Source organism: Nothoprocta perdicaria, unplaced genomic scaffold (assembly GCF_003342845.1).
Source record: "Nothoprocta perdicaria isolate Ctin4 unplaced genomic scaffold, notPer1 scaffold_28, whole genome shotgun sequence".
Classification (NCBI taxonomy): Eukaryota; Metazoa; Chordata; class Aves; order Tinamiformes; family Tinamidae; genus Nothoprocta; species Nothoprocta perdicaria.
This window is the reverse complement of record NW_020455510.1, coordinates 2403549-2424692: the sequence shown is the minus strand read 5'-3', so window position 1 is coordinate 2424692 and position 21144 is coordinate 2403549. Positions and strand designations below refer to the sequence as shown.

At 46.1% G+C, this 21144-nt stretch overlaps 1 protein-coding gene across 3 annotated transcripts in view; it reads left to right on the top strand.

Moving 5' to 3' along the window:
- Positions 1-21144, top strand: part of SPON1 (spondin 1) — a 230947-nt gene that overhangs the window by 208768 nt on the left and 1035 nt on the right. For all 3 annotated transcript variants that reach the window (XM_026041132.1, XM_026041133.1, XM_026041131.1), the window contains 9 exons: positions 5615-5679; positions 16980-17181; positions 17436-17576; positions 17681-17756; positions 18173-18355; positions 18713-18883; positions 18994-19161; positions 19910-20074; positions 20436-20699. In XM_026041132.1, coding sequence (XP_025896917.1) covers positions 5615-5679; positions 16980-17181; positions 17436-17576; positions 17681-17756; positions 18173-18355; positions 18713-18883; positions 18994-19161; positions 19910-20074; positions 20436-20699 — 1435 coding nt within the window. The remainder of the gene's footprint in view (positions 1-5614; positions 5680-16979; positions 17182-17435; positions 17577-17680; positions 17757-18172; positions 18356-18712; positions 18884-18993; positions 19162-19909; positions 20075-20435; positions 20700-21144) is intronic.

Sequence of the window (21144 nt, the reverse complement as noted above, 5' to 3'; positions counted from 1 at the left end):
AGAGGGGCAGAATCACCTCCCTTGACCTGCTGGCAACACTCCTCCTGATGCAGGCCAGGATCCCATTGGCCTTCTTGGCCACGAGGGCACACTGCTCACTCGTGGTTAACTTAGTGTSAACCAGGACTCCCAGGTCCCTCTCCGTGGAGCTGCTTTCCAGCAGGTCCACCCCTAATCTGTACTGATGCCTGGGGTTATTCCTCCCCAGGTGCAGAACCCTGCACTTGTCCTTACTGAACCTCATGAGGTTCCTCTCTGCACAACTCTTCAGCCTGTCCAGGTCCCTCTGGATGGCAGCACAGCCCTCCGGAGTGTCGGCCACTCCACCCAGCTTGGTGTCATCTGCAGACTTGCTCAGGGTGCACTCCGTGCCCTCGTCCAGGTCATTGATAAACAAGTTGAACAGCACTGGGCCCAGYACTGACCCCTGGGGGACACCACTGGCCACAGGCCTCCARCTGGACTCGGCCCCATTTATCACCACCCTCTGAGCTCTGCCATCCAGCCAGCCCTCRATCCACCGMACCGTGCWCTCGTCTAGTCCACTGTCTAGTCCACTGTCACTGTTTAAGGCCATAAGGACCAGTATTTGCCAGAAACGTGATAGAGACATAAAAACAGTTGTGATAAAAGACGGCGTTACATTTGGCCTTCTGTTTTCTAACCTGCTTCACCATGGGACTGCAGACTTTCTATGGAAAGCAACTACCACACAGCTCGAGAYGGTCTGAAGAGGCTCTGGAAGCATACAGGCCTTCTGCTGACTCGCAGGAAAATATTATCCTACAGCTTGGTCTGCCTGTGGGACTACATTTCCTTTGGGCTGCCTGTTCTAGCCCCACTCACCATGGGCCTCTAGGCTTTCTCTCTATCTAAACCCTAACACTACTCCTAGCACCAACTCTAAGCTTAACACAGTTTGACGTGCTGAGGCCTAGTACTAGCTAACTGTCAGGAAAGGTCCCAGCACCGGTCTTGTTATAGGACTTTATTYGCTTTGTACTGCCTCTTTGAGCCCAACTTACCATGGGGCTCTAGGTTTCTTACTCTCTCTGAACACTAACCCAAAACCTGAGCTGCTGAGGCCCAGTGCTCGCTGAGCGGCAGGAAACATCGCAGCACTTGGGTGGCTGTAGGGCTATGTTGGCTTTGTCCTTCCTCTCCTGGCCCCACTTGCCATGRGGCTCTAGGCTTTCTCTCAGTCCTAGCTAGCCCTATGCTACCCCAAAATCTAAGGTGCTGGGGCCTAGTGCTGGGTAAGGGTCAGGAAAGGTCTCAGCAGCAGTCTTGCTATAGGGCTGTATTTGCTTTGGGTTGCACTTTCTAGCCCCACTTGCCATGTGGCTTTATGGTAACTGTAGTCCTGAAAGTTTTGGGACTTGTAGCCTACTGCTGACTCCAATTTAAATATTCTCCCTGCTCCAGTTTTGCTATAGAGGTGTGTTTCATTTCACCTGCTCTTTTTAGCCTCATTCCCCGTGGAACTATTTTCACTCTCTTAACTCTCTTCCCAGCTCTCAGTCTCGTTGTTAGCCAGATCTCAGGTTGGTCTGAAACTTGGGAGCGCAGTGGCCAGCCCTTTGTGAATGATTAATGCTGTCCTGGAGGCAACGGGACATACAGCCTTTGGCTGCCCTCTGTGACCCCACTCTCGAGCTGTAGGCCTTCCCTGTCTTTTCATCCTAATCGCTGGAATCAAATTGATTGCAAGTGTCTCTGGAGGCCTGTGGGGCCTAGTGCTGGCTCAAAGATAAATTTTATCTTAGAGTCTGTCTGAATATTTCCCTACATTTCTTTTCGTCTGCTCTTTTTAGCTCCACTTCTCATGGAGCTCTAGGGTTTCCTCCTCCCTTAACCCTATCCCTAATCTCAGCTGTCAGCCAAATCTCAGGCACATTTGGAGGCAGAGGCCACCAAGCCTGGTGCTGGCCCTAGTGGATATGTTGTCCTAGAACTGATGTCATGCAGTTTTAGGTTTTGTCTGGCATGTCCTTTGTAGCCCAGATATCCATGTGTTTATGGGTGTGTGTGTGTGTGCGCGCGCGCACGCGTTCTCTCTCACTCTCTCTCTGTGTCATTTACCTAATCCTAACCAGTCATATCTTGGTAGTCAGAGGGCTAAAGCCCCCAAACCTCATGCTGTGTGATAGGCAGATGTTTTCCTAGAGCCAGCCCAAAACAGCATCACTTTTYGTTTGGCTTGCCCTTCTGAGGCCCCGAGCATGGGGGGCTTTTGACCTTCTCTCCCTCTCTTATCCCTGTCCCCCGCAGTTGGCCAAACCTCAGGTGGGTCAAGAGTCTGAGGCCACGAAGCCAGTTGGTGAGCCAGCACCGGATGTTTGGCATAGAGGCAGTGTGGATATAGGGTTCTTTTGTTTGGCATACTCCTTCTCACTTCCCTCTGTGCAGTGCTCTAGGCCTTTCTTTTAAGCCTAACCCTGACCCTTGTTGTCAGCCAAGTCTCAGGTGTGCCTGGAACCCAGCAGGCCTCATGCTTGGTGAGGGGCAGGCCGTGGCCTAGAGGCAGCGTGGCTATCGCCCTGGCACAGCCCGTGGAGCTCTAGGCCTCCTCTCTTGGTTAGCCCTAACCCTGGTTGTCAGCAGAATCTCAGGTGAGTCCAGAGGCTGAGGGCAAAAATGCCTGCTGGGTTCATCTGCTGGGTGAATGGCAGATGTTATGGGAGAATTATTCTAGCTGTAGGTATAGGCATATATGGTAGTATTCTGAGCTATAGGTGAGTTTTTGGTTTGCTGACTGGGCCTCAGTATTGTTGTCTGTAAGAACCTAATTACTGTTTCAAAGCTTTTCCAAATTCCTTGAGATGAGATGCTGTGAAAATGTAAAGAACTACTGATTGGCTCATCAAACTTTAGAGAATGCTGCATTAATTGCCTATTTAATAGTCTGCTAGCAGTTAGTGTGGGGCAGCAACTCAGTATTTTGGTTGTATGCGAACGTGGCGAGCAGTTGTGGTGCCGGGAGAGGATGGGGTGGAAACTGCCCTGTGAGTTCCACACACTTCCGTGTCAGGAAGAGCAAAGGCGTGCGGCGTGGTCAGGCAGAGCGTGCTGCTCCTCGCACGTTATTCCCRTGAGGAGAGTCCCGGGCCTGGCTGCCCCGTGACGCGGGCTGGCGTGAGGCAGGTGCTGCTGCTGCTCTGGTGGGGCGCCGCGCTGGAAGGGGAAGCTGGCCCTGCTGTAACGAAGCAGTTCTAATCTCCTTGTAGAGCAAAAAGAAAACAATCTGTTTTTATTTGGAACGACCTTAGTTGTTTTTATTAAAGTGACTTAACACATTAACATGAATGAGGACTTTAGTGGGGACCAGTCCAGCCTTCTTGAAGGAGCTCACCTTCAAGAAGCCGAGTCACAGGGGATGCATCCTGCTTACCCAGAGAAAACCATCTCTGAAACATTCAGGACGTACCCTGGCCTCATTAATCCACACTGCCAAGCTTTATCCTGAGCAGAAGTGAATTCCTGTTCATTGGGAGAGCCTCATTATGTAACAGCCCCAAAAGGGAGCAGATCAGGCAGCTGCTCTTGGCTGCTGCCACTAGCAACGCGGCCACGCTTAATCTCGACCCACCTTGCCCTGCACAGGCCTGATTAAGTACTGAGCTCAGTAGAACTCGTGTTTATGTATCTGGTGTCATCATGTGTCTTCCTCTGCTGCCACTTGTGTGGAAGGCTCAGAGAACAAGCAGCATCTGAACATGGGGAAGGCAGAGCAAAATGGGCACACTTCGTCCTCATAAAATCCCTGTTATTGAAAGGGATGTTTGGCATTGTTTAAAATAATCCAAAATTACTGCTAGAGGATTTAAGTGTACCTGCACGAAAATAAAGAGATCATAGAATTAAACAAAATAGCCACTGGTAGCAATAAGTTACCCTCTTTAATTATAACTTGATTTCTTTTTTCCTGATGAAATAATTGGTGACTAAAAAACCTAACTTCTTCCTAAAGAGTTAAGTATGGTACCTAAAATTGAACTCCAGAGCAAAGAAAGATGTAGATACTTTTAGCACTTTATTTAAAGCATTTACTTTTTTGCCAGAGAGCATACAACTAATTCCTTCTTTCTAAAAATGTTTATACTTCTCTATAGTGTGCCTACATCAGCAGCCTCCTTGTATTCAAATGCCTCTGCAAAACTAAGGTAGACAAGACACAGGTTTGATGAAGCAGGGGGAGGCATGCCATGTTCCAGCAAACATCCACAGAAGTCCACAGCACCTTGGGCCTTAACTGCCTGCACACTTTGCATCCATGAACACTGTGCAGGAGAAATGGCTCTTTGTTTTGTGTTCGGGTAAAAGAGTACTTTTAAAAGGGAAAGGATGATCCTGCAGGAAAGAGGCTGTCTTAAAACTCAGACATCATCTGTGAATTGAGGATAATGCTGCTTTTCCTGTGAGAAGTTGTCTGGTGTGGATTGAAAGGCATGCAGACGTCACGTAGATGGGGCTTATGGAAGAAATTAAATGTTGTCTGTTCTCAGACAATCACGTGAATGCCAGCCAAGAGCRGTGGCAAAGGAGGGAAATTAAGCTCTGGCTTAAAACAGGTGTTTCTAATTCTCACAGTTGATGGAATCTGACTCCTTTTGCTGTCAGGTAATAACACTGTCACTTGTTTAGCTGAACTGAATTGAATCCCTATTGCAAAGTGCTAAGTGATCTGCACCGTAATGTTTTATAAAGTTACTCAGTGGATATATTATAAAAATAATAATAAAAATTGCTCGTAAAAATAACTTTCAGCATTTAACAGATGCTAATCACATGGGTTATCAAAAAGTAGCAGGCACATGAGAAATAGTTTTCATGGTTTTCCAGCTCCTTCCACTCTCTTTTATTCCCAAGGTATTCAGATGACTTTTACTGAAAGCTTTCTGTTATCTTTGAATGGTTATTACTCTTTAAATAAGTTGTGTCAAACTCTGGCTTCAGTGCTGCCATTTGAGTCAAAATRAGGAATTCGTTTTAATCTTTTATAACACATGGCTGAGTGATCTAATTTAGTGGTGGCTTCACAGTATGTGCTGCTGCTTGGAGCCACGTATTGTCTTACACGTGGCTGCTTGGAGCCACATATGAGCATGCAGCTTCGTTTGTACACTGCCCGAACAAATTATTTTACTAATTTGAAGGTTATGATGTAAATTCTTAATTTATACCACCTACAAAATGTCACTAGAGTTGTATGGATTAGAATGGCCTTATTATTTCTTAAAATCATGTTATTGGGACTTTTTGGAAGGACGACAGTATTTTCCTTGGGAAAAGCTACTGAGTTAACCAAGTAGAGGTGCAAGCAGCTTACCTCCTGAGTGTCTCCATAGCAGCTGACAGGTAGCCCCAAACTGGCATCACCTACACGTGCAGAGGCACTAAACCAAAATTTTCCCAGTTCTTCTGTTGTTGCAGCATGTGCACATAGGCTTCGCCTAAAGAATCTTTAGGCCTGCGCGATATCTTTGTTGTGCCCTTGCCGGCTCTTAGAGGCACAGCTGATGGAGTGCTGTGGTGTGTTTTGTTTGCTGCTGTGGGTGCTGTTGCTGTCCCGCCGAGGCGGTGCCGCTCACTGTCCCCTTGTGTCTCCCCGCAGAGCGACGAGGTGCTGACGGTGATCAAGGCGAAGGCGCAGTGGCCAGCCTGGCAGCCGCTCAACGTGTGAGTACCCGCCCGGCCCCGAGCCCCCGCCTCGCCCTGCCCTTTACTGGCATAAGGGAACAATCCGAAAAATGTTGTTATAAATTCTTTTTTTTTTTTTAACAAGTATTAAGGATTCATCTCATTAGTTAAGAGTTGAATCAAGTTCTTGGAGAAACAGGGCAGTTCTGCTGTAGTGTTGTAGGGCCTGGGTAATGCCATTCCCTCTGCAAAAAGCATGAGGGAAAACTAGAGGAAGGCTGTGCCAGGTTTTGTTGTCTGTCCTTTGGAAAGCATGTGAAAATTTGAAGGTTAGTCAAAAAGCTGCAAGAAATTTCAGTTTTTAGAAAAGCCCTGAGTGTAAGAGGCTTAGAAGCTCTTAAGAGGCTTAGGACTTTTCTTCCTTCCTCTTCTCCCAAAAAGGAGGTTAAGTAGTGACTAAATCACAGCTTAAATAGTGAAAAGATTTCTAATAGTTGATCTAGAAAAAGAAAGCTCAAAATCCCTGCAATCATGAAAGATGAYGCCAAGGAAATTCAGACCAAAGGTTTGGGGAAAATCTTTACCTAACCTTCAGAACAACTTACCTGGACGTGGGGTTGGATTTGACATCCCTTGAAGATACTTGGAACTCTGGAGCAGGGCTGTAGGCTCTGGGGGCGTGGGAAGCCTGTCTGAGACAGGGGCCCTTGGCTGGTGCAGCGCCAGCAAGCAGTCACTGGGGGTGGCCCCAGTGGCATTCCCTGTTTAGGGAGTTACTCCCCAGAATACTGAGTCCTTCTTCTTTAAAGGATGTGTGGATAATGAACCCTGCTGGAGTTGGTAGTGTTTGCTGTGCAGTAGCCATGAATGCCAGGCTTTGTGGCTTGTTTTCTTCTTTTGCTTGCTGTCTACTTTTTATTCACTGCAAATTGGTGCTATAAAACAGCCACTTTAGTCCACTTGCCTGTTCTGCAACGGCAAGGCCTGTCCTGCTCAAGTGAACGCTCCAATTTCATGTTCTTTTTCTGAAGCAGCACTTACATATGGTGCTTTTGTATCAAAGTGAACACTGCTGGTAGGCATTGACTGTTCTGGGGACTTGCAAGGCTTTGGCACTGACAAGAGCTGGCTCGTACTTTGCCCCCTGAAAGCTGGAGAGAAGATCTCTTCCTCCAGAGTTAATTCATCATCTTTCAAATACACAGACTATCTGTACACAATAATAAATTCAAAGCTAATTATTGTATCCTGCCTCTGGCRGTAATAACTAGTTTAGTGCATCACTGAGAAGCTTCACAAAAGAAGTCAACTTCAGGTGTTTCCCAGGCATATCCTTTCACACACACAGGTATGATAATGCGCCTGCAGCTTCTTCCTTTTTTCACGGGCTTCAGTAACACCAAAGGAATATATCTAAGTAGCTGTGCTTTAAAATGCTGGGCAAGGGTTCCTCTGACAAATGGTCCTTTAGTTTGTACACATTGTTAAATTTTTAGCTTTAAAATATTTTTCATCATATTTTGCCATGATGTCCTTTGAAATTCTATTTTTAAATAATATTTTAGCTTCCAAGTTAGACAATTTCTTCATTTCCCATTACCTTCTTGTGTCAGATGTGCTGTTCACTGATATGGATCCATCCCTGTTGGAATTCGAGTATAATTGTGCGAGGATTGGATTGTGTTGAGGACAAACATTTGGTGGCRTGTTAGGCATAGGGTGGCCCCCTTGCTGACCAGGGAAGCCCTGGGGACGCTGTCAGGTCCACGTGCTGGTGACAGCCGGATCAGTGGCRCGCGGTGGAATCCAGGCCCTGCGGCTGTCACAGCGCTTGCTGTTTCTGCACTGCCTGTTTTCTCATGGTCAGTCTGTGCTCAGTGCCCTGTAATTCCCCACTGTAAGGGAAAGGCTCAGTCATACATATTTTTCTTTACTGTAACAACATGCTTGTCGTGATGATTGGGAAGCAGAAAAGAGCAGGCTTCTGGTGGAGCTGTGATGTTCCAAAAATACTGGGCTGCCAAGCCAAAATAATATGTGAGAACAAGGAATAACAATTCACCCTGCACATCTCAGCTCTGTGAAAACAGATAATTTAAAGATGATATTGATTTGAAAAAAATAAAGAGTAAGTAAGCACTAATGGGAGAAAGTGGCTTTACCTTTTCTGAAAACCTTGCTGGTTATTAAAACCGTTGGGAAGAGCTCATTTCTGCAGGCAAATGAGCTTCCTACTTCCCGTTGCTCTCCCGATGGTTTCTCGGTCGACAGCCTCGGGTAAAAGGAGGAGCGTGTTGGGAAAGGGCTCTCTGGCAGCGTGGTTGCCATTAATACTGAGCATGCTGTGTAGTTAGTACTGGTGGCCCTATTCTGCTGCGTGGTTGATCTAGGAAGACAGCACAGTGAGGTTAGCTGACTGGAAGCTTAGTTTTTTTCTGAAATATTCTCCCAAGTCACCTTCCGTAGTCTCGCTGCTTTCCAGCCTTACCTGCTCACATTCAGTTGCAGCCACTCCACATCAAGTGGAGTTTTCCTGGCTAAGTGTATTTTCTTGGCTGTAATTTTGGACTGTCTCAAGGTTGGAAAAGTCGCCCCCCCTCTCTTGTGTCCCTCCCTCTGGCTCTTGCTGCAGTTGGAGGGAGCAGCGGTGCCCCTGTTGCCTCCTGCAGCCGCAGGACTGTGGGCAACTCTTAGTTTCTCTGTCTCCCATTTAAGCAGCTCTTCCCCATTTTCTTGGAGATTATCTGAAAATACTTTGGTAAGCACTCAGGAAAGCAGCTTAGCAGAAAAGGAGGACTATTGCTGTGTAATTCAGRTGGGGGAAGTATCTAGTGCAGCCAATATATGTGACACCTACCTTAGCTTACTGTAAAACACCTTTTCATCCTCTACAATTATCCCAACAATCCTCTTCCATTTCCAGTTTTACATATCCTTGGTATCCGTTCTCTGTCTATGGAAAGATCAGGGCTGCCCTTCCTGGCTTCCAAGGAGGATATCAGAAAATGGACATCCCTAAATGTGCTGTGGGTCGTGTTATCTGCAGGAAAAGACACAGAYCTTCCCTACCCCTGCCGGGCGCCGAGCTGCGCCTGGACACTGAGCGCTGCTGCTGCGCAGTGCAGCTCGGCGCCGGCAGAGCTAGTGGGGAAGCGCTGGGGCAGGCGGTGCTGCGCGGGCCATCGCCTCGGCTGCCGCCGTGCAAGGAGGCTGCTCCTGGCCAACAACCATCCTCTCTTCCGTTTCCAGGTTTTTACCCTCTCGTTTTATTAATATCTCCATATTTCTTAGAATAGAAGACGTGAATTAGTTACATTTTGGGAGAGGAAAAAAAAAAAAAGGCACTTAGATTGGATGCTTTTCTTGACTACTTATTGAATTCAATTTCATTAAAGTTCTTGTTCACCCAAGACTGCATTTTTAAAGCAAATAGTAATGCAAATAAGTTGCTCGGTTCCACTTGAAATTGATTTTCCCATTGTTTGTTTCATTTGTCTGCTGGGAATGGCACAAAATTGCTTAAATTTGCATTACACTAGCAGTAAATGGAGTAGATTTTTAGAATGAGGATCTCAGGTAGACATTTCCTTTTGTGCAAAAGGAGAATTTCACCTGCAAAATGAGCACGTTGCCTGAGGAGGTTTCTGACTGGCGCAGGTGCCCGGGCMAGCCGCGCGTCGCGGCCACTTGCTGCCACCAGCCGGTGTCACGGGGGTGCGCCCAGTCACCAAACCCTGCAGCAGCCGTCCCATAACACGGGTGCTCAAAACACAATTAAAAGCATTAGGATGGTTTTCCACTGGGAAAAGCAGATGTATGGCGTGCAACTTGCTTCTGATTCCCAGGTCAGTGTCAAATGTGCTTCTCTCCTAATGCTCTGCCAGTCAGCGCCGAGCGGGAAGCCTCGCACCCGTGAGTCCTCCAGCTTGGAGCACACAGTGTTGGGAAGTGTTGAGTGCATGTGTGGGTGCCCATCCTCCACCGCTGGGTTTTCCCTGGAACGCTGAATGTGGAAATGCAGACTTACCTTGAACTGTAATTAGCCAGTTAGATCGAGCAGATTCAATTTAGTTGTTTCCTCCCAAATGAAGTGCATATCAGAGCCCTTTAATCATCTATGCACTGTATATCATTAACATTTTGGTGTACAAATTGCTTGTAAATACTGTGCCACCTATTAATGGCAAAGAGAAATCACATATATAAATGCCCTAGTGTCAATAAGAGTCAGCTGAGGGTTATACAGGGATAAGGAAGCTCGTGTTCACTGACAGATGTTTAGTTCCTGATAATGTTCACTTTTCTTCCATATTTGTATAACATTTTTTCTCTTAAGTAGTTGCACACTACAAGTATCTTCTGCTGCCTCTGTGATTTTTGGAAAGTGAGTCCCAGSTATGTGCTTGCTTTACAGTTTAACACATCTGCAGTCACACTTGACCCTCCAAGCACCTGCTAAGTTTGGATGCATCACAGATAAGTTTCCTACAGTGAAGTGTTTATTTTGAGTSTCTTTTATAAAAAGGGAATAGCGTGCATTAAAGCCAGACAGCAACTAACTCTGAATGAGTGGAGACAAATGAAAGACTGGGATATGGTTTTGATTAAAGAGAAAATAATGTCGGTTGCGTGGGCAGCTGCCCACTGCAGGCGCGAACCCAGCGCTTCGGAGCGAGTGCCGAAACTCGGATAGCTTCAGTGGCTCGCGGTCCCGGTCAGAAATCGGTGTGTGCCGGACATCAGGAATGCTTGGATGTTAAAACAGTTGGATAGTTTTCTTTTAATAATGATGCAGTGCTGTGATTACTTAAGATGAAGTGTGGTCTCTGCAGTATTTAGTATGTCTGAGTCTTTCTCCTTTAAGTCCCAGAACACATAACTTATGGGATCACYGCATGTAACGCGTTACAAAATTAATTACAGTGCCAGAACAGTTTGTTTGGCAAGAACAAGTGTAAGTAAGTGAGAATGTAAGTAAGAAAGAGTAATGAAAACAAGAATACTGTAAGGATCCACAGCAGCATGAGCTTTAATGGCCAAATTCAATATTCCTTCCATTGTGGATTATTTTCTTAAAAAAAAATACCACTTAAACATGTATCGTACAGGTAGAGCGTTCTGCCTGGGTACACAATAGTACCATTAATGTCAATTGATTGGCTGCAAAGGAAGGGTCCGAATGATTTCATGTGTGCATGAGATTTCATACATGTAACTTCTGTCATGCAGAGAGTTACACGGATGTGACTTGTAAGACAAATAGGAATGAAGTGGGGAGCATGAACGGTTCAAAAAGAAACTTCAGTAACTATCAGGCTGAAATGGTTTCGTTCTACTGCCTGAAGCAAGTGCCTTAAGAACCATTTAGGGGACTCTTGGGGGGAAAAAGAATTGGTTATAATATTAACTGCTACTAATAGCTTACGGTATCAACAGATGTTTAAGCACAGTAGTAGGAACTTACTATACAAGTTACTTACTTGTATAACACAACCAGGAAGTCTGTCATAAAAGCTAGACTAGTTATTCTCTCTGTAGCGGCAACGTTACTGCACCTGAAGTGCACTGAAGTCACAAGAACATGATTTTCACTGCAGTAATAGCTGCATTCAGGAAAATAAAACTTCTAGCAAAGGAATAATTAGATTTGTACAGCCTGACTGTCTCATTGATAACAAGTCATCATGAACAACGGAAAGAAAAGGATATAAAATTGCTAGTAGCTGGAGCATGAAGAATTGAAATGAGGAATGCGCTGATAAATTGTCTGAGTTACCAATTTATTCTCAGAGACTTGCCACTATAATGCAGTGGGACGAGTGAGTTGCGGATGTATTTCGTATCCCTGGATCTCTACTATCCAAAAAGGAGCGAGCCTCTCTCTGAGGAGTTAGGATGTGCTTTTCTTGTGGCAGATGAGTTGATTTAAATCTTACGATGCCTAGAAATATTTTTCAAATCCCTATGTGGCTCTTTTTGAGTAAAGATGCACTTGTATAAGAATTTCAGGACCTGAAATTGTATTGCATGGATCATATTCTCCCTTAAATAGACACTCTGATAATATTTTCAAAATAATTTTGTGCAAGGTATGGCTTGTCTGAACTTGCAAGTCGTCCTGTCTATGTGTAAAAGTTTGGCTGCTTTAGTTCTGTGGTGTATTAGTGGCTCTAATTGGTCTCTAATTATATTAGTCTCTGTAGTCTCAGACTGGGCCGGACATAATGGTATATACAGTAAAACCCTAAGTTAGTTTTATCAGTTCTGGTAATTTATCYGTTCTTGCAAATTGAGGGCAACATGTGGCGACTTCAACATTCAGTTACTCGAAATTCCTAGGTACATTTGGATAACTGAGAGAAAGGCTTTAGCTGTGTCAGTTTCCATTTGATTAGTATTTTGGGAACTTCACCACCACCAGCAGCAAACTGCATGGCACCGACCGCTGGTTTCAGCAGCGCCCCGTTGCCCACGTTCACCAGCCCCCCAGAGGCCGTSAGAGAGAGCCAGGGCCCGGGTGCCCGGCCAGGTGCCCGTGCCCGCGTGTGCCATCGTCACAGGCTCCTGTGTCCGCGCGTGCTCCTGCCCCCAGCTCGTGCCTTTGGCTCCCTTCTGTCCCCCCCATCCCTCTTTGTTTTTGATGAGGTGTTGACTAAACCCTAGTCACAAAGCTCCGTCGTGCTTATTAGAGTTAGTGCCTTGAGTGCTATGYGTATTGCTGAGAATTAGGGAAACGTCACTGTTTGACAGATGGATGGACACCCACATTAAGAAATAGAGAAATTGGTAATTGAATCTCAGAAAAGTATGGAAGAACAAGTATGTTTGTTGGAAAAGGAAAAAGAAATTGTACCCATCTTCCTTTGTCAGAGCAAGCGCATATGGCAGTTCCATTTTCTCTCACTTACCATTTACTTTCTATTTAAAATTAAAATGCCACCAGGCAAGAATAAAAGTTGGATATTAAAACATGGAAAAGACTTAACTAATAACAGTCCCAAAAGAACTTTACACAGATTGTTCATAGAAATTAATGGCCATCCAGTTAAAACAAACTTACTCATACCATTTTGTCTTTGCTCCGTTTTCCTGGTGTGTTCCTCCCATTGGCACTTTGTATTTTATGATTATTTCCCAGCCATCTGCTGACTTTTCTTCAGCCAAAACAATTTCCCTTTATAATTTGGTGAGTATTGATGCATGTGTTATTCTCACACAATTAGATATCTCCTTACTAATCCTATTCGTATATAAATAATCACCAAATAATTGGAGCAGTTTGTCAGGGTTAAAATATTTTGAGTGAACAGAAATCTGTATGCRAATTTTTAAAATGTGCATTGTAGTTTCTTCTCATTGATAGGGATGTAATGGATATAACTTGTTTATTCAGTTCTAGATCTCCTTCACCTTAGTACTTCTCTGAAGCAAGTGCCCTTTCAGGATGTCTCCGTCCCATGTTAAGCTTTAGTGAATAAAGCAGATGTTGTGTAGGTGCTGCTGGTAGGCAGCAGGGGTGAAGTTGGAAGCTCAAGGGTGTGAAATGTGTTTTTGTGCTCCTCATGCCTTTTGTGTTGATAGCAAAACATTCTAAGCTGAATAAATGCATCCTCCGTCCTGGAAAGTGTCTGGCTGAGGTCGGGTGAACCTTTGAGCAGAAGCAGGTCAGATTTGCTCACTGCAGGTGTGACAGTAATTCATAGACTGTCTCGCTAAAATAGGAGCTTTTATGATCTATATTGAGCTAATTTTTGAGCTAAAATATTGCTGCTTCATTGGTAAATTAGCACAAAGAGTGATACCCTTGTGACTTGCACAGTACTGTTCTATTAAATGTCAGGATTTACAGGGATTTATTGTGATCTATATTGGAGGAATACTGGAGGCACATCTAATTGCTTCAAATGTGTGTTGAAGTCAGCTCCTCGCGCTGGTGGGGTGGGCGCTTCAGAGGAATTGCRGAGAAACTGTCTGGTGTCTTCTCATCAAGTGCTAATTGACTGCCCCAAAGCCTTGAATTCTTTAGCTTGGAGAAGAAGGCTTATGCTCCCTACGTGATCCGGTGGGGTGTCTGCACTCCCTTTCCAACTGGACACATCCCTTACATAGGAAAAATGTGGAGCACAGAAGAGCTGCAAAGTAGCAAGTAGCAATAGGGTGATCAACCCTTGTTTTCCTCCCAAAATAAACCACGTGAGGCTTCTCTACCTGAATTAGGAGTTTGTTTCGATTTGGCAGTATTTTACATTTTACTCCTATAATCTGTATATATGGTTGCCTAATTACTTCTCTATTTTTCTTACCCATTACAAAACCAGAATTTGACTAACTGAGCAGTGCTGCCTACCAGCAAACCCATGCACAGCTGTGTTGGTTAAGCAAGTTGGTATCACAGAGGCAAACTGCCTTTTTCCAGTGTTTTTCATGGATAGTAATGGAACATTAAATCAAAAATAACCTCAAAGTTTTAATTGTGTAAAATGCCTTTTTTTTTTTAACTATTTCTGCAAGATATTTCTACCTTGTCTGTGATCTGTTATGTTTCATGCTGATACCAGTAAAGCACAGGAGTGCTTTGGGAAACAGCTCCTGCAGCAAGCAGAGGTTCCTGGTGGGTTGGCAAAGGCCTTTTCAGAACCCACCCCCGTCCCCAGCACTGACAGCATCAGCAACTAGTTTTCATTTAGGGCAAAACCTTGTAAAGGAAAAGTTGTGCTCTTTTAGCCTTTTTTTTTTTTTTTTTTTTTTTTGATTTCTTTTCCCTAAAGTTAAGGGGAAAAGAACATTTTCTTATCCTGATCCATCTATGTCATCCCTATAGCTCGTGATTCAAACCATGCCTATCAGGCAATGAGAAAAAAGAAGAAAAACAAAGAAAATGAAGAAAATTAGAATGCAGGACACTGTCTAGGACTCTGCTTCGTTCTGTGTTATGTGAGGGGAATTGTCAGCAGGCTGATCAGGGTCACAGTGGAAAAACACTGTGAGCTTCTCCCAGGGCAAGCAGGAACCCTTCGAGGTTGGCACCTAGGACTTACCTGAGGTTTGGGGCGTGCTTTGCAGCTCAGACTGTGGAGGTTTTACACGTGCAGGAAAGGATCAGGGGCACATCTGGTTCTTGCAAAAATCCATCAGTTACAAACTCAAGGCTTTTCCTGTGGGTATTACTAGACAAATTCAAAAGCTCACAAACGAAAGCTTGCTTAAAATTGTAAGRCCTGAAAAATGGCACTATTTACTAACGTAATGGAAGCATTCTAAAAATGACCACTTATTAGGAATGGCAGTTCTGCGCTGTATAAGCCTGACACGGTGCGTGGATAGTGAATATATGAAGTTTGCCCCAGATCAGCCTGTGTCACTTGCTTGGCTACAGCGGCCCACGGGGGCTGCGTGCCTGTTGGCAGCATTACATGAGAGTGAGCCAGATCTGTATGCACGCTGATTGCACGTATCCATGGAGAAATTAATGGAGATGGGGAACAAGCTAAACAAAAACATTCGTAATACATATTTTTTAATGTATTTTTTAAGTATTTCTTTTTTTAGCCTCATGTAACAGAAATGTTAACAGTATCCAGCTTGGAGTGTCGTGCTGGCTAGCAGCAGAGCGTGTGCCCTGCGCGCGCAGGAGCGGGAGCGGGGGAGGAAGAGGCCGGGGCGGCCAGGCCGGCGTGCGGGTGACGGTGAGGCCGCCCGGCTGCGCCTCCCTGCAGCCGCGCTGGGACACGAGCCGGCCGCGGAGCTCAGCGGAACCGTACGCGAGTCCCGAGCGCCTCCGAGCCTCGTCCGCCCGTGGGGCTGCGCGCGGGGAGGCCGGGCGCCCTCAGGATCACCGGGCGCCTGGAGGGGGTTCAGGCAGGAGAACAAGGCTGGCCTGAGGAAGCTGAAGTGGGAAGGATGTGAGATTTAATCTTTTCCTCTCTCCTGTCATCTGTCGAATGGTTAGAAAACTAGAAAGCTATGAATCTACCTTGCTTAAATAAGAAGTAGAAAGTAGGTAACATTTACAGAGGGCTCTGGAGATGGAAAGGGTGGCTGAGCGAGATCATGTGCTGCAGAACAGCAGAAGTTTGTAGGCAAAGATGAGCTCCTACTGAAGTCTTCCTTCACTCAGTTTCAATATTGATATAGTTAGACATACAGTGTACATATTTAATTTTGAATTATATTAATAACATTAATATTTACATTCCTAACAAAGCATGCAAAGACTTATTGCTACTGTGCCTCTCAGAGCAATAGCAAATGACAACAGATTCCAACCAGCACGGGTCTGAAGGAGCCTTTAGGTGGTTTCTAGCTGTCTGCCCTGGAGTGCTGTGCTGAAGTCTGCCCCTYCTGGCTTTCTGAGAGCAAAATCTGAGGCTGTGCGAGCCGTGCTGACCGGCTGAGCCCAGCTCAGGGACAGGGGCAGCCGTGAGGAGCGGCCCCGCGCAGGCCGCGCGGCCCTSGCCTCTTGGCCAAAAGAGCCGGTCGGGGTCTCTCTTCTGCARCGTGCCTGTTATGAACCTGCCTTAAAGATGTGGCACTAAATAAACATAGCTGTGTTGTTTTGTCCTGCCAGCCCTGCACAAGTTGTTTATTGCTCAGTATTACATATAAAATTCCTATAGGGAATTCTTAGAGTGTGCTTCTTATATTGTAGTAAACCCTTTAGATGTTGAAGTCCGTCAGCTAGCAGGCTTTTAAAGAGTAATGGCTGCCATGCACTTGACAAATACATCAGAATATTGTATTGYGAAATATGGATGCCTTCGTTATTTTATTCATTTACGTTAGACAAATTGTTCCACTGAAATCAAAACAGCTCTACCTATCATAATGAAAGTCATTTGCCTCTCTTGGAAAGGCAGGATTAATGTCAGCAAACWGCGGGAAACACTTCTACTTGACATTTTTAATTCAGTAGAGGCCAATTTACACGGTAAGAAGCAATGCCCGAGGTCCAGAGCAGCGCTGGCCGCGACACTGCGATGGTTACGAGGTGCCCGTTTGTGCAGCCTTCCTCTTGCAGGGSAGTGAGGCACCGCTCTGAGTTATAAGCGTTGCATGTGGTTCCACCGGAGCCCTTCTCCGGGACACTGTCCTTACGCAGTTGTGGGTTGCTTGTGTCCCGGGAGCTCTGCGAGCAGAGCAGTGTGTGCGTGTGTCACGTGTATGTGCAGCGACCCAAAAAGGCAGCGAGAGGGACTGATGTGCTTGCAGGTATCCACTGGTGACCTCCCTTACAGCATCGTTCCCGTGTTCCCTGTCTCCCAGCGGGAAGCACGGTCTCGCTGCTGCTCAACAACAGGCTCCRGGAGCGCTGCTAATGCTGCTCGTGTTGCAATTTGCAGGAGAGCTGCTCCCTCTGCTGAGTTTTCTGTGGACCGGCATCGGCACCTGATGTCCTTCCTCACCATGCTGGGGCCCAGCCCCGACTGGAACGTGGGCCTCTCGGCGGAAGACCTGTGCACCAAGGACTGCGGCTGGGTGCAGAAGGTCGTGCAGGACTTAATCCCGTGGGACGCCGGCACGGACAGCGGCGTCACCTACGAGGTGTGTGGGCTGCGAGGCATCCGCTGAAAGCGTGAGGTTTTCCTTAGAACTGTGAAAATGAATGCTCTTCCATCCATGGCCACGTCATGGATGTCTTCATACTACTTTATTAAAGATATTGTTTATAACATTTAATTTAGACACTGGCAGCAGTGTCTAACTTTGAGATTTATTAATGGAATAATATTCCACTACATTCCCCTGGGATACACTGACAGTTTATTTTTAATCCATCTTTGTCTTTCTGATTGCAGTCTCCCAACAAACCTACAGTTCCTCAAGAGAAGATCAGACCTCTTACAAGCCTAGACCACCCCCAAAGTCCCTTTTATGATCCCGAAGGAGGCTCTATCAAGCTGGTGGCCAGAGTGGTAATTGAGAGAATTGCCCGCAAGGTAGTACTGCAAATAATCCCTAATAACTCCTYAGAAAAGGCTATTTAAATAAATAAACATCCCTAAATAAATAACCATAATCCTTCCACAATCATTTCTTTCAGGGGGAGCAATGCAATATTGTTCCTGATAACATAGATGATATTGTGGCAGATCTCGCACCAGAAGAAAAAGAAGAAGGTACTTTTTAAACTAATTTGTGCTGAGCTGATTTATACCTTGTGCCATTTCTAGATAAAGTACCAAACTCACTAAGGAGCAGAAGTCCCACAGGATGTCAAAGAGTTGATTTAATTTTTTGCCTTTTTGGTACCTGCTTTTAGCTTTTCCTGCTTGTGTATGTTACAGCTAACAATAACAGCAAAAGTAATAGAACAGAAACGTTTTAGGATTAAAAAGGGAGATAGTGTGTTCTGTTTTGTTTGTTTCTTCCTCCCCTCCCTTGCCCTCCCGCCTTTCAGGTTTAAATGGAAAAGTAGATTGGAAGCAACTTAATATAGTAATCTCTAYCTATAGTAACCTCTATAATCACCAGTATAGAGAAGCAAATGGAGGCCAGCGTATAGTTAATTCCCACTGCCTTTTCTTWCTTGTAGATGACACCCCAGAGACCTGCATCTATTCCAACTGGTCCCCCTGGTCAGCCTGCAGCTCCTCCACGTGTGAGAAGGGCAAGAGGATGAGGCAGAGGATGCTTAAGGCGCAGCTGGACCTCAGCGTGCCCTGCCCCGACACGCAGGATTTCCAGCCCTGCATGGGCCCAGGCTGCAGCGATGAAGGTAACCGGGGGGAAAGGTGGAGGAGATGAATGGCTCTTGGGAGAGGGAAAACCTTCTCTTTAAAGCAGTTCTTGAAGTGCCGGCTGCTGCCTGACTCGTGTTATGGGCAGCAAGAGCAGATGCTGGGGCCAGCGCACGGGAGCTGAGCGCTGCCTGTGCCCCTTGGCAGCTCCACTGGGCCGGGAGCCCACAGCAGCATGAGGAACAAAAGGAGTGAGGTTAGAGCCAAGGGGAGGAGAGAGGCGGCAAGGAAGCGATTCCCAGCGCTTCCCAGCTGGGCACACATGCACATGGAGCCAGGGCGGCGGGTAGTGGTTGTGTGAGTATTAGCGATTGAAACGGTCCTCTGTATTTTAGATGGTTCCACTTGCATGATGTCTGACTGGATTACCTGGTCCCCCTGTAGTGTTTCCTGTGGCATGGGAACGCGCTCTAGAGAGAGATATGTAAAGCAATTCCCCGAAGATGGCTCTATGTGCAAAGTGCCCACTGAAGAGACTGAGAAATGTGTTGTAAATGAGGAGTGTTGTAAGTATTGCGCTCAGCTGCGTCAAAGCCGGTCGGGAGCAGGGGCGCTGCGCAGAGTGTGTCCGAGCCGAGCTCGCCGAGTGACCCGTGTCCCTTGCCGTCCCCTACAGCCCCCAGCAGCTGCCTCGTCACYGAGTGGGGCGAGTGGGATGAGTGCAGCGCCAGCTGCGGCTTGGGAACCAAGAGGCGCCACCGAATGATCAAGATGACTCCTGCTGACGGGTCCATGTGCAAGGCGGAGACCACGGAGGCCGAGAAGTGCATGATGCCCGAATGCCGTAAGCACCCGCGCCGCGCCACTGGGCAGTGAGACACTAAGTGGCGCTGGCACCAGGAAAGACAGCTACCACTAACAGCTCTGGGTTGAGTGCTGTCAGAGTGTTAGCCATACGGTGATGCCTATAGTAGCATTCCCTGTGTAAGCCATTACAATTTGGGGGAATATGAGCTATATTTAATGACACAACTAGCATAAAAGGTACCCCTAACCTTTTAGAAATGGTGGTGCACCTTTCAGCCACGCTCCCCCCAGCACTTAAAGTCTAAAATGTGGCATATATTTACTTAGCACATTYTATCTACTAAAATATAATTTCCTACTAGAGTTCTTGCTGTCACTAGTTAAAATCTTGGTAGACTATCAAATGCTCGAGAGGAGAGCTCTTTTCTAAAGAGACCAATAGTTTCAGTGCACAGACCTGAAAGTCCCTTAAATATTTATGGTTCCAACATAATTTCTCTAACTATTTCTTCTCTTTTATGTACAATTACATATATTTGAGCATTTTATTTGTGTATGAGTATTTTACAATGTAAATATACATTTATGTTAAGTATATAATTAATTTTATAATTGTTATATTTTATATTGTATATTCATTTTTATTATATACATTATATAGTTTAAATATCATGTAATACATTGTAGTAATTAGTAGTTGCAGTTATAGTAATATAATGATATCCTATATAAGCAATAAATAGTTTTCTACCTGAATTTATTTTCAAATGACCTTTTCATCTTAGATACGATTCCCTGCTTGCTGTCTCCTTGGTCGGAGTGGAGTGACTGCAGCGTAACCTGTGGGAAGGGAATGCGAACCCGGCAAAGAATGCTGAAGTCCGCCGCGGAGCTCGGGGACTGCAACGAGGAGCTGGAGCAAGTGGAAAAATGCATGTTACCCGAGTGCCGTAAGTGTGGGAAGCGCTGGGAAAATGAAGGCTAAGGCTGTTAGGAGCTTTTATTACTCCATGTACTCCTGTTATGTGAGGCAGGCACTGTTGTTTCTGGGAATGTTTCTACATTCCCTTTGGAGTCAGTTCATTTTCTCCCTGTTCTATTCAGGATCTCTACATACTCCAGCCCACCCCTTATGTTTGCTTTGTGCCCGGCCAGCACATAATTTCTGTTAGTGACCAGCTCCTTGGGAAACAGTGACAATGTCACAAGTTTTGCTGGGAGGCCCAGGGACTTAGGTGGCTATCGGGTGTCAGGGGAGCCGGAACAACTCTGCAGCTTCCTGCTTTCGCGTGCCCTTCTCCCCCTTTGCAGCTATTGACTGTGAACTAACCGAGTGGTCCCAGTGGTCCGAGTGCAACACGTCATGCGGAAAGGGCCACATGATCAGGACGAGAATGATCAAAATGGAGCCGCAGTTCGGGGGAACAGCCTGCCCAGAAACTGTCCAGCGCACCAAGTGTCGAGTACGGAAATGCCTGCGCGGCCCCGGCCTGGAGAAGCGGCGATGGAAGGAGGCGCGGGAGAAGAGGCGGAGCGAGCAAGCGAAGAAGAACGCGGACAGTGAGCAGTACCCAGGTGAGTGCGACGCCCTCGCCTCGCGCGCACAGCCGTCCTGCGTAGCAGAAAGGGCTCTCTGAGCAGCTCCAGCTCACACCATGATAGCGCCTGGTGGCAGCACAGTCGGCGGGGCGGGGGGGGGGGAAGGTACATTTTAGCAGTAAAGTACAACTGCTTGCAGTGTTCAGCTGTCATCAAAGAAGTGACACAGAAGCTCCACGCCTGATATGGAAAGGCTTTTATTAGTTTTATTTAAAAGTATTTACTCCTAAGTCCAGTAGGGAACCTCCGAACAGAGCAAATTCCCATCACAGTAATTTCAGTCAGCTCTGCTCAAACTCTTTTTGTCCACAAGGCACAGTAGTATCAAAACCTGTTGCCTCAAATCGCCAAACTTCAGTATTTTATGATACAGCTCACATTATTCAGATGTGAATTACTGTTAATTTATGGTGCATGTTTG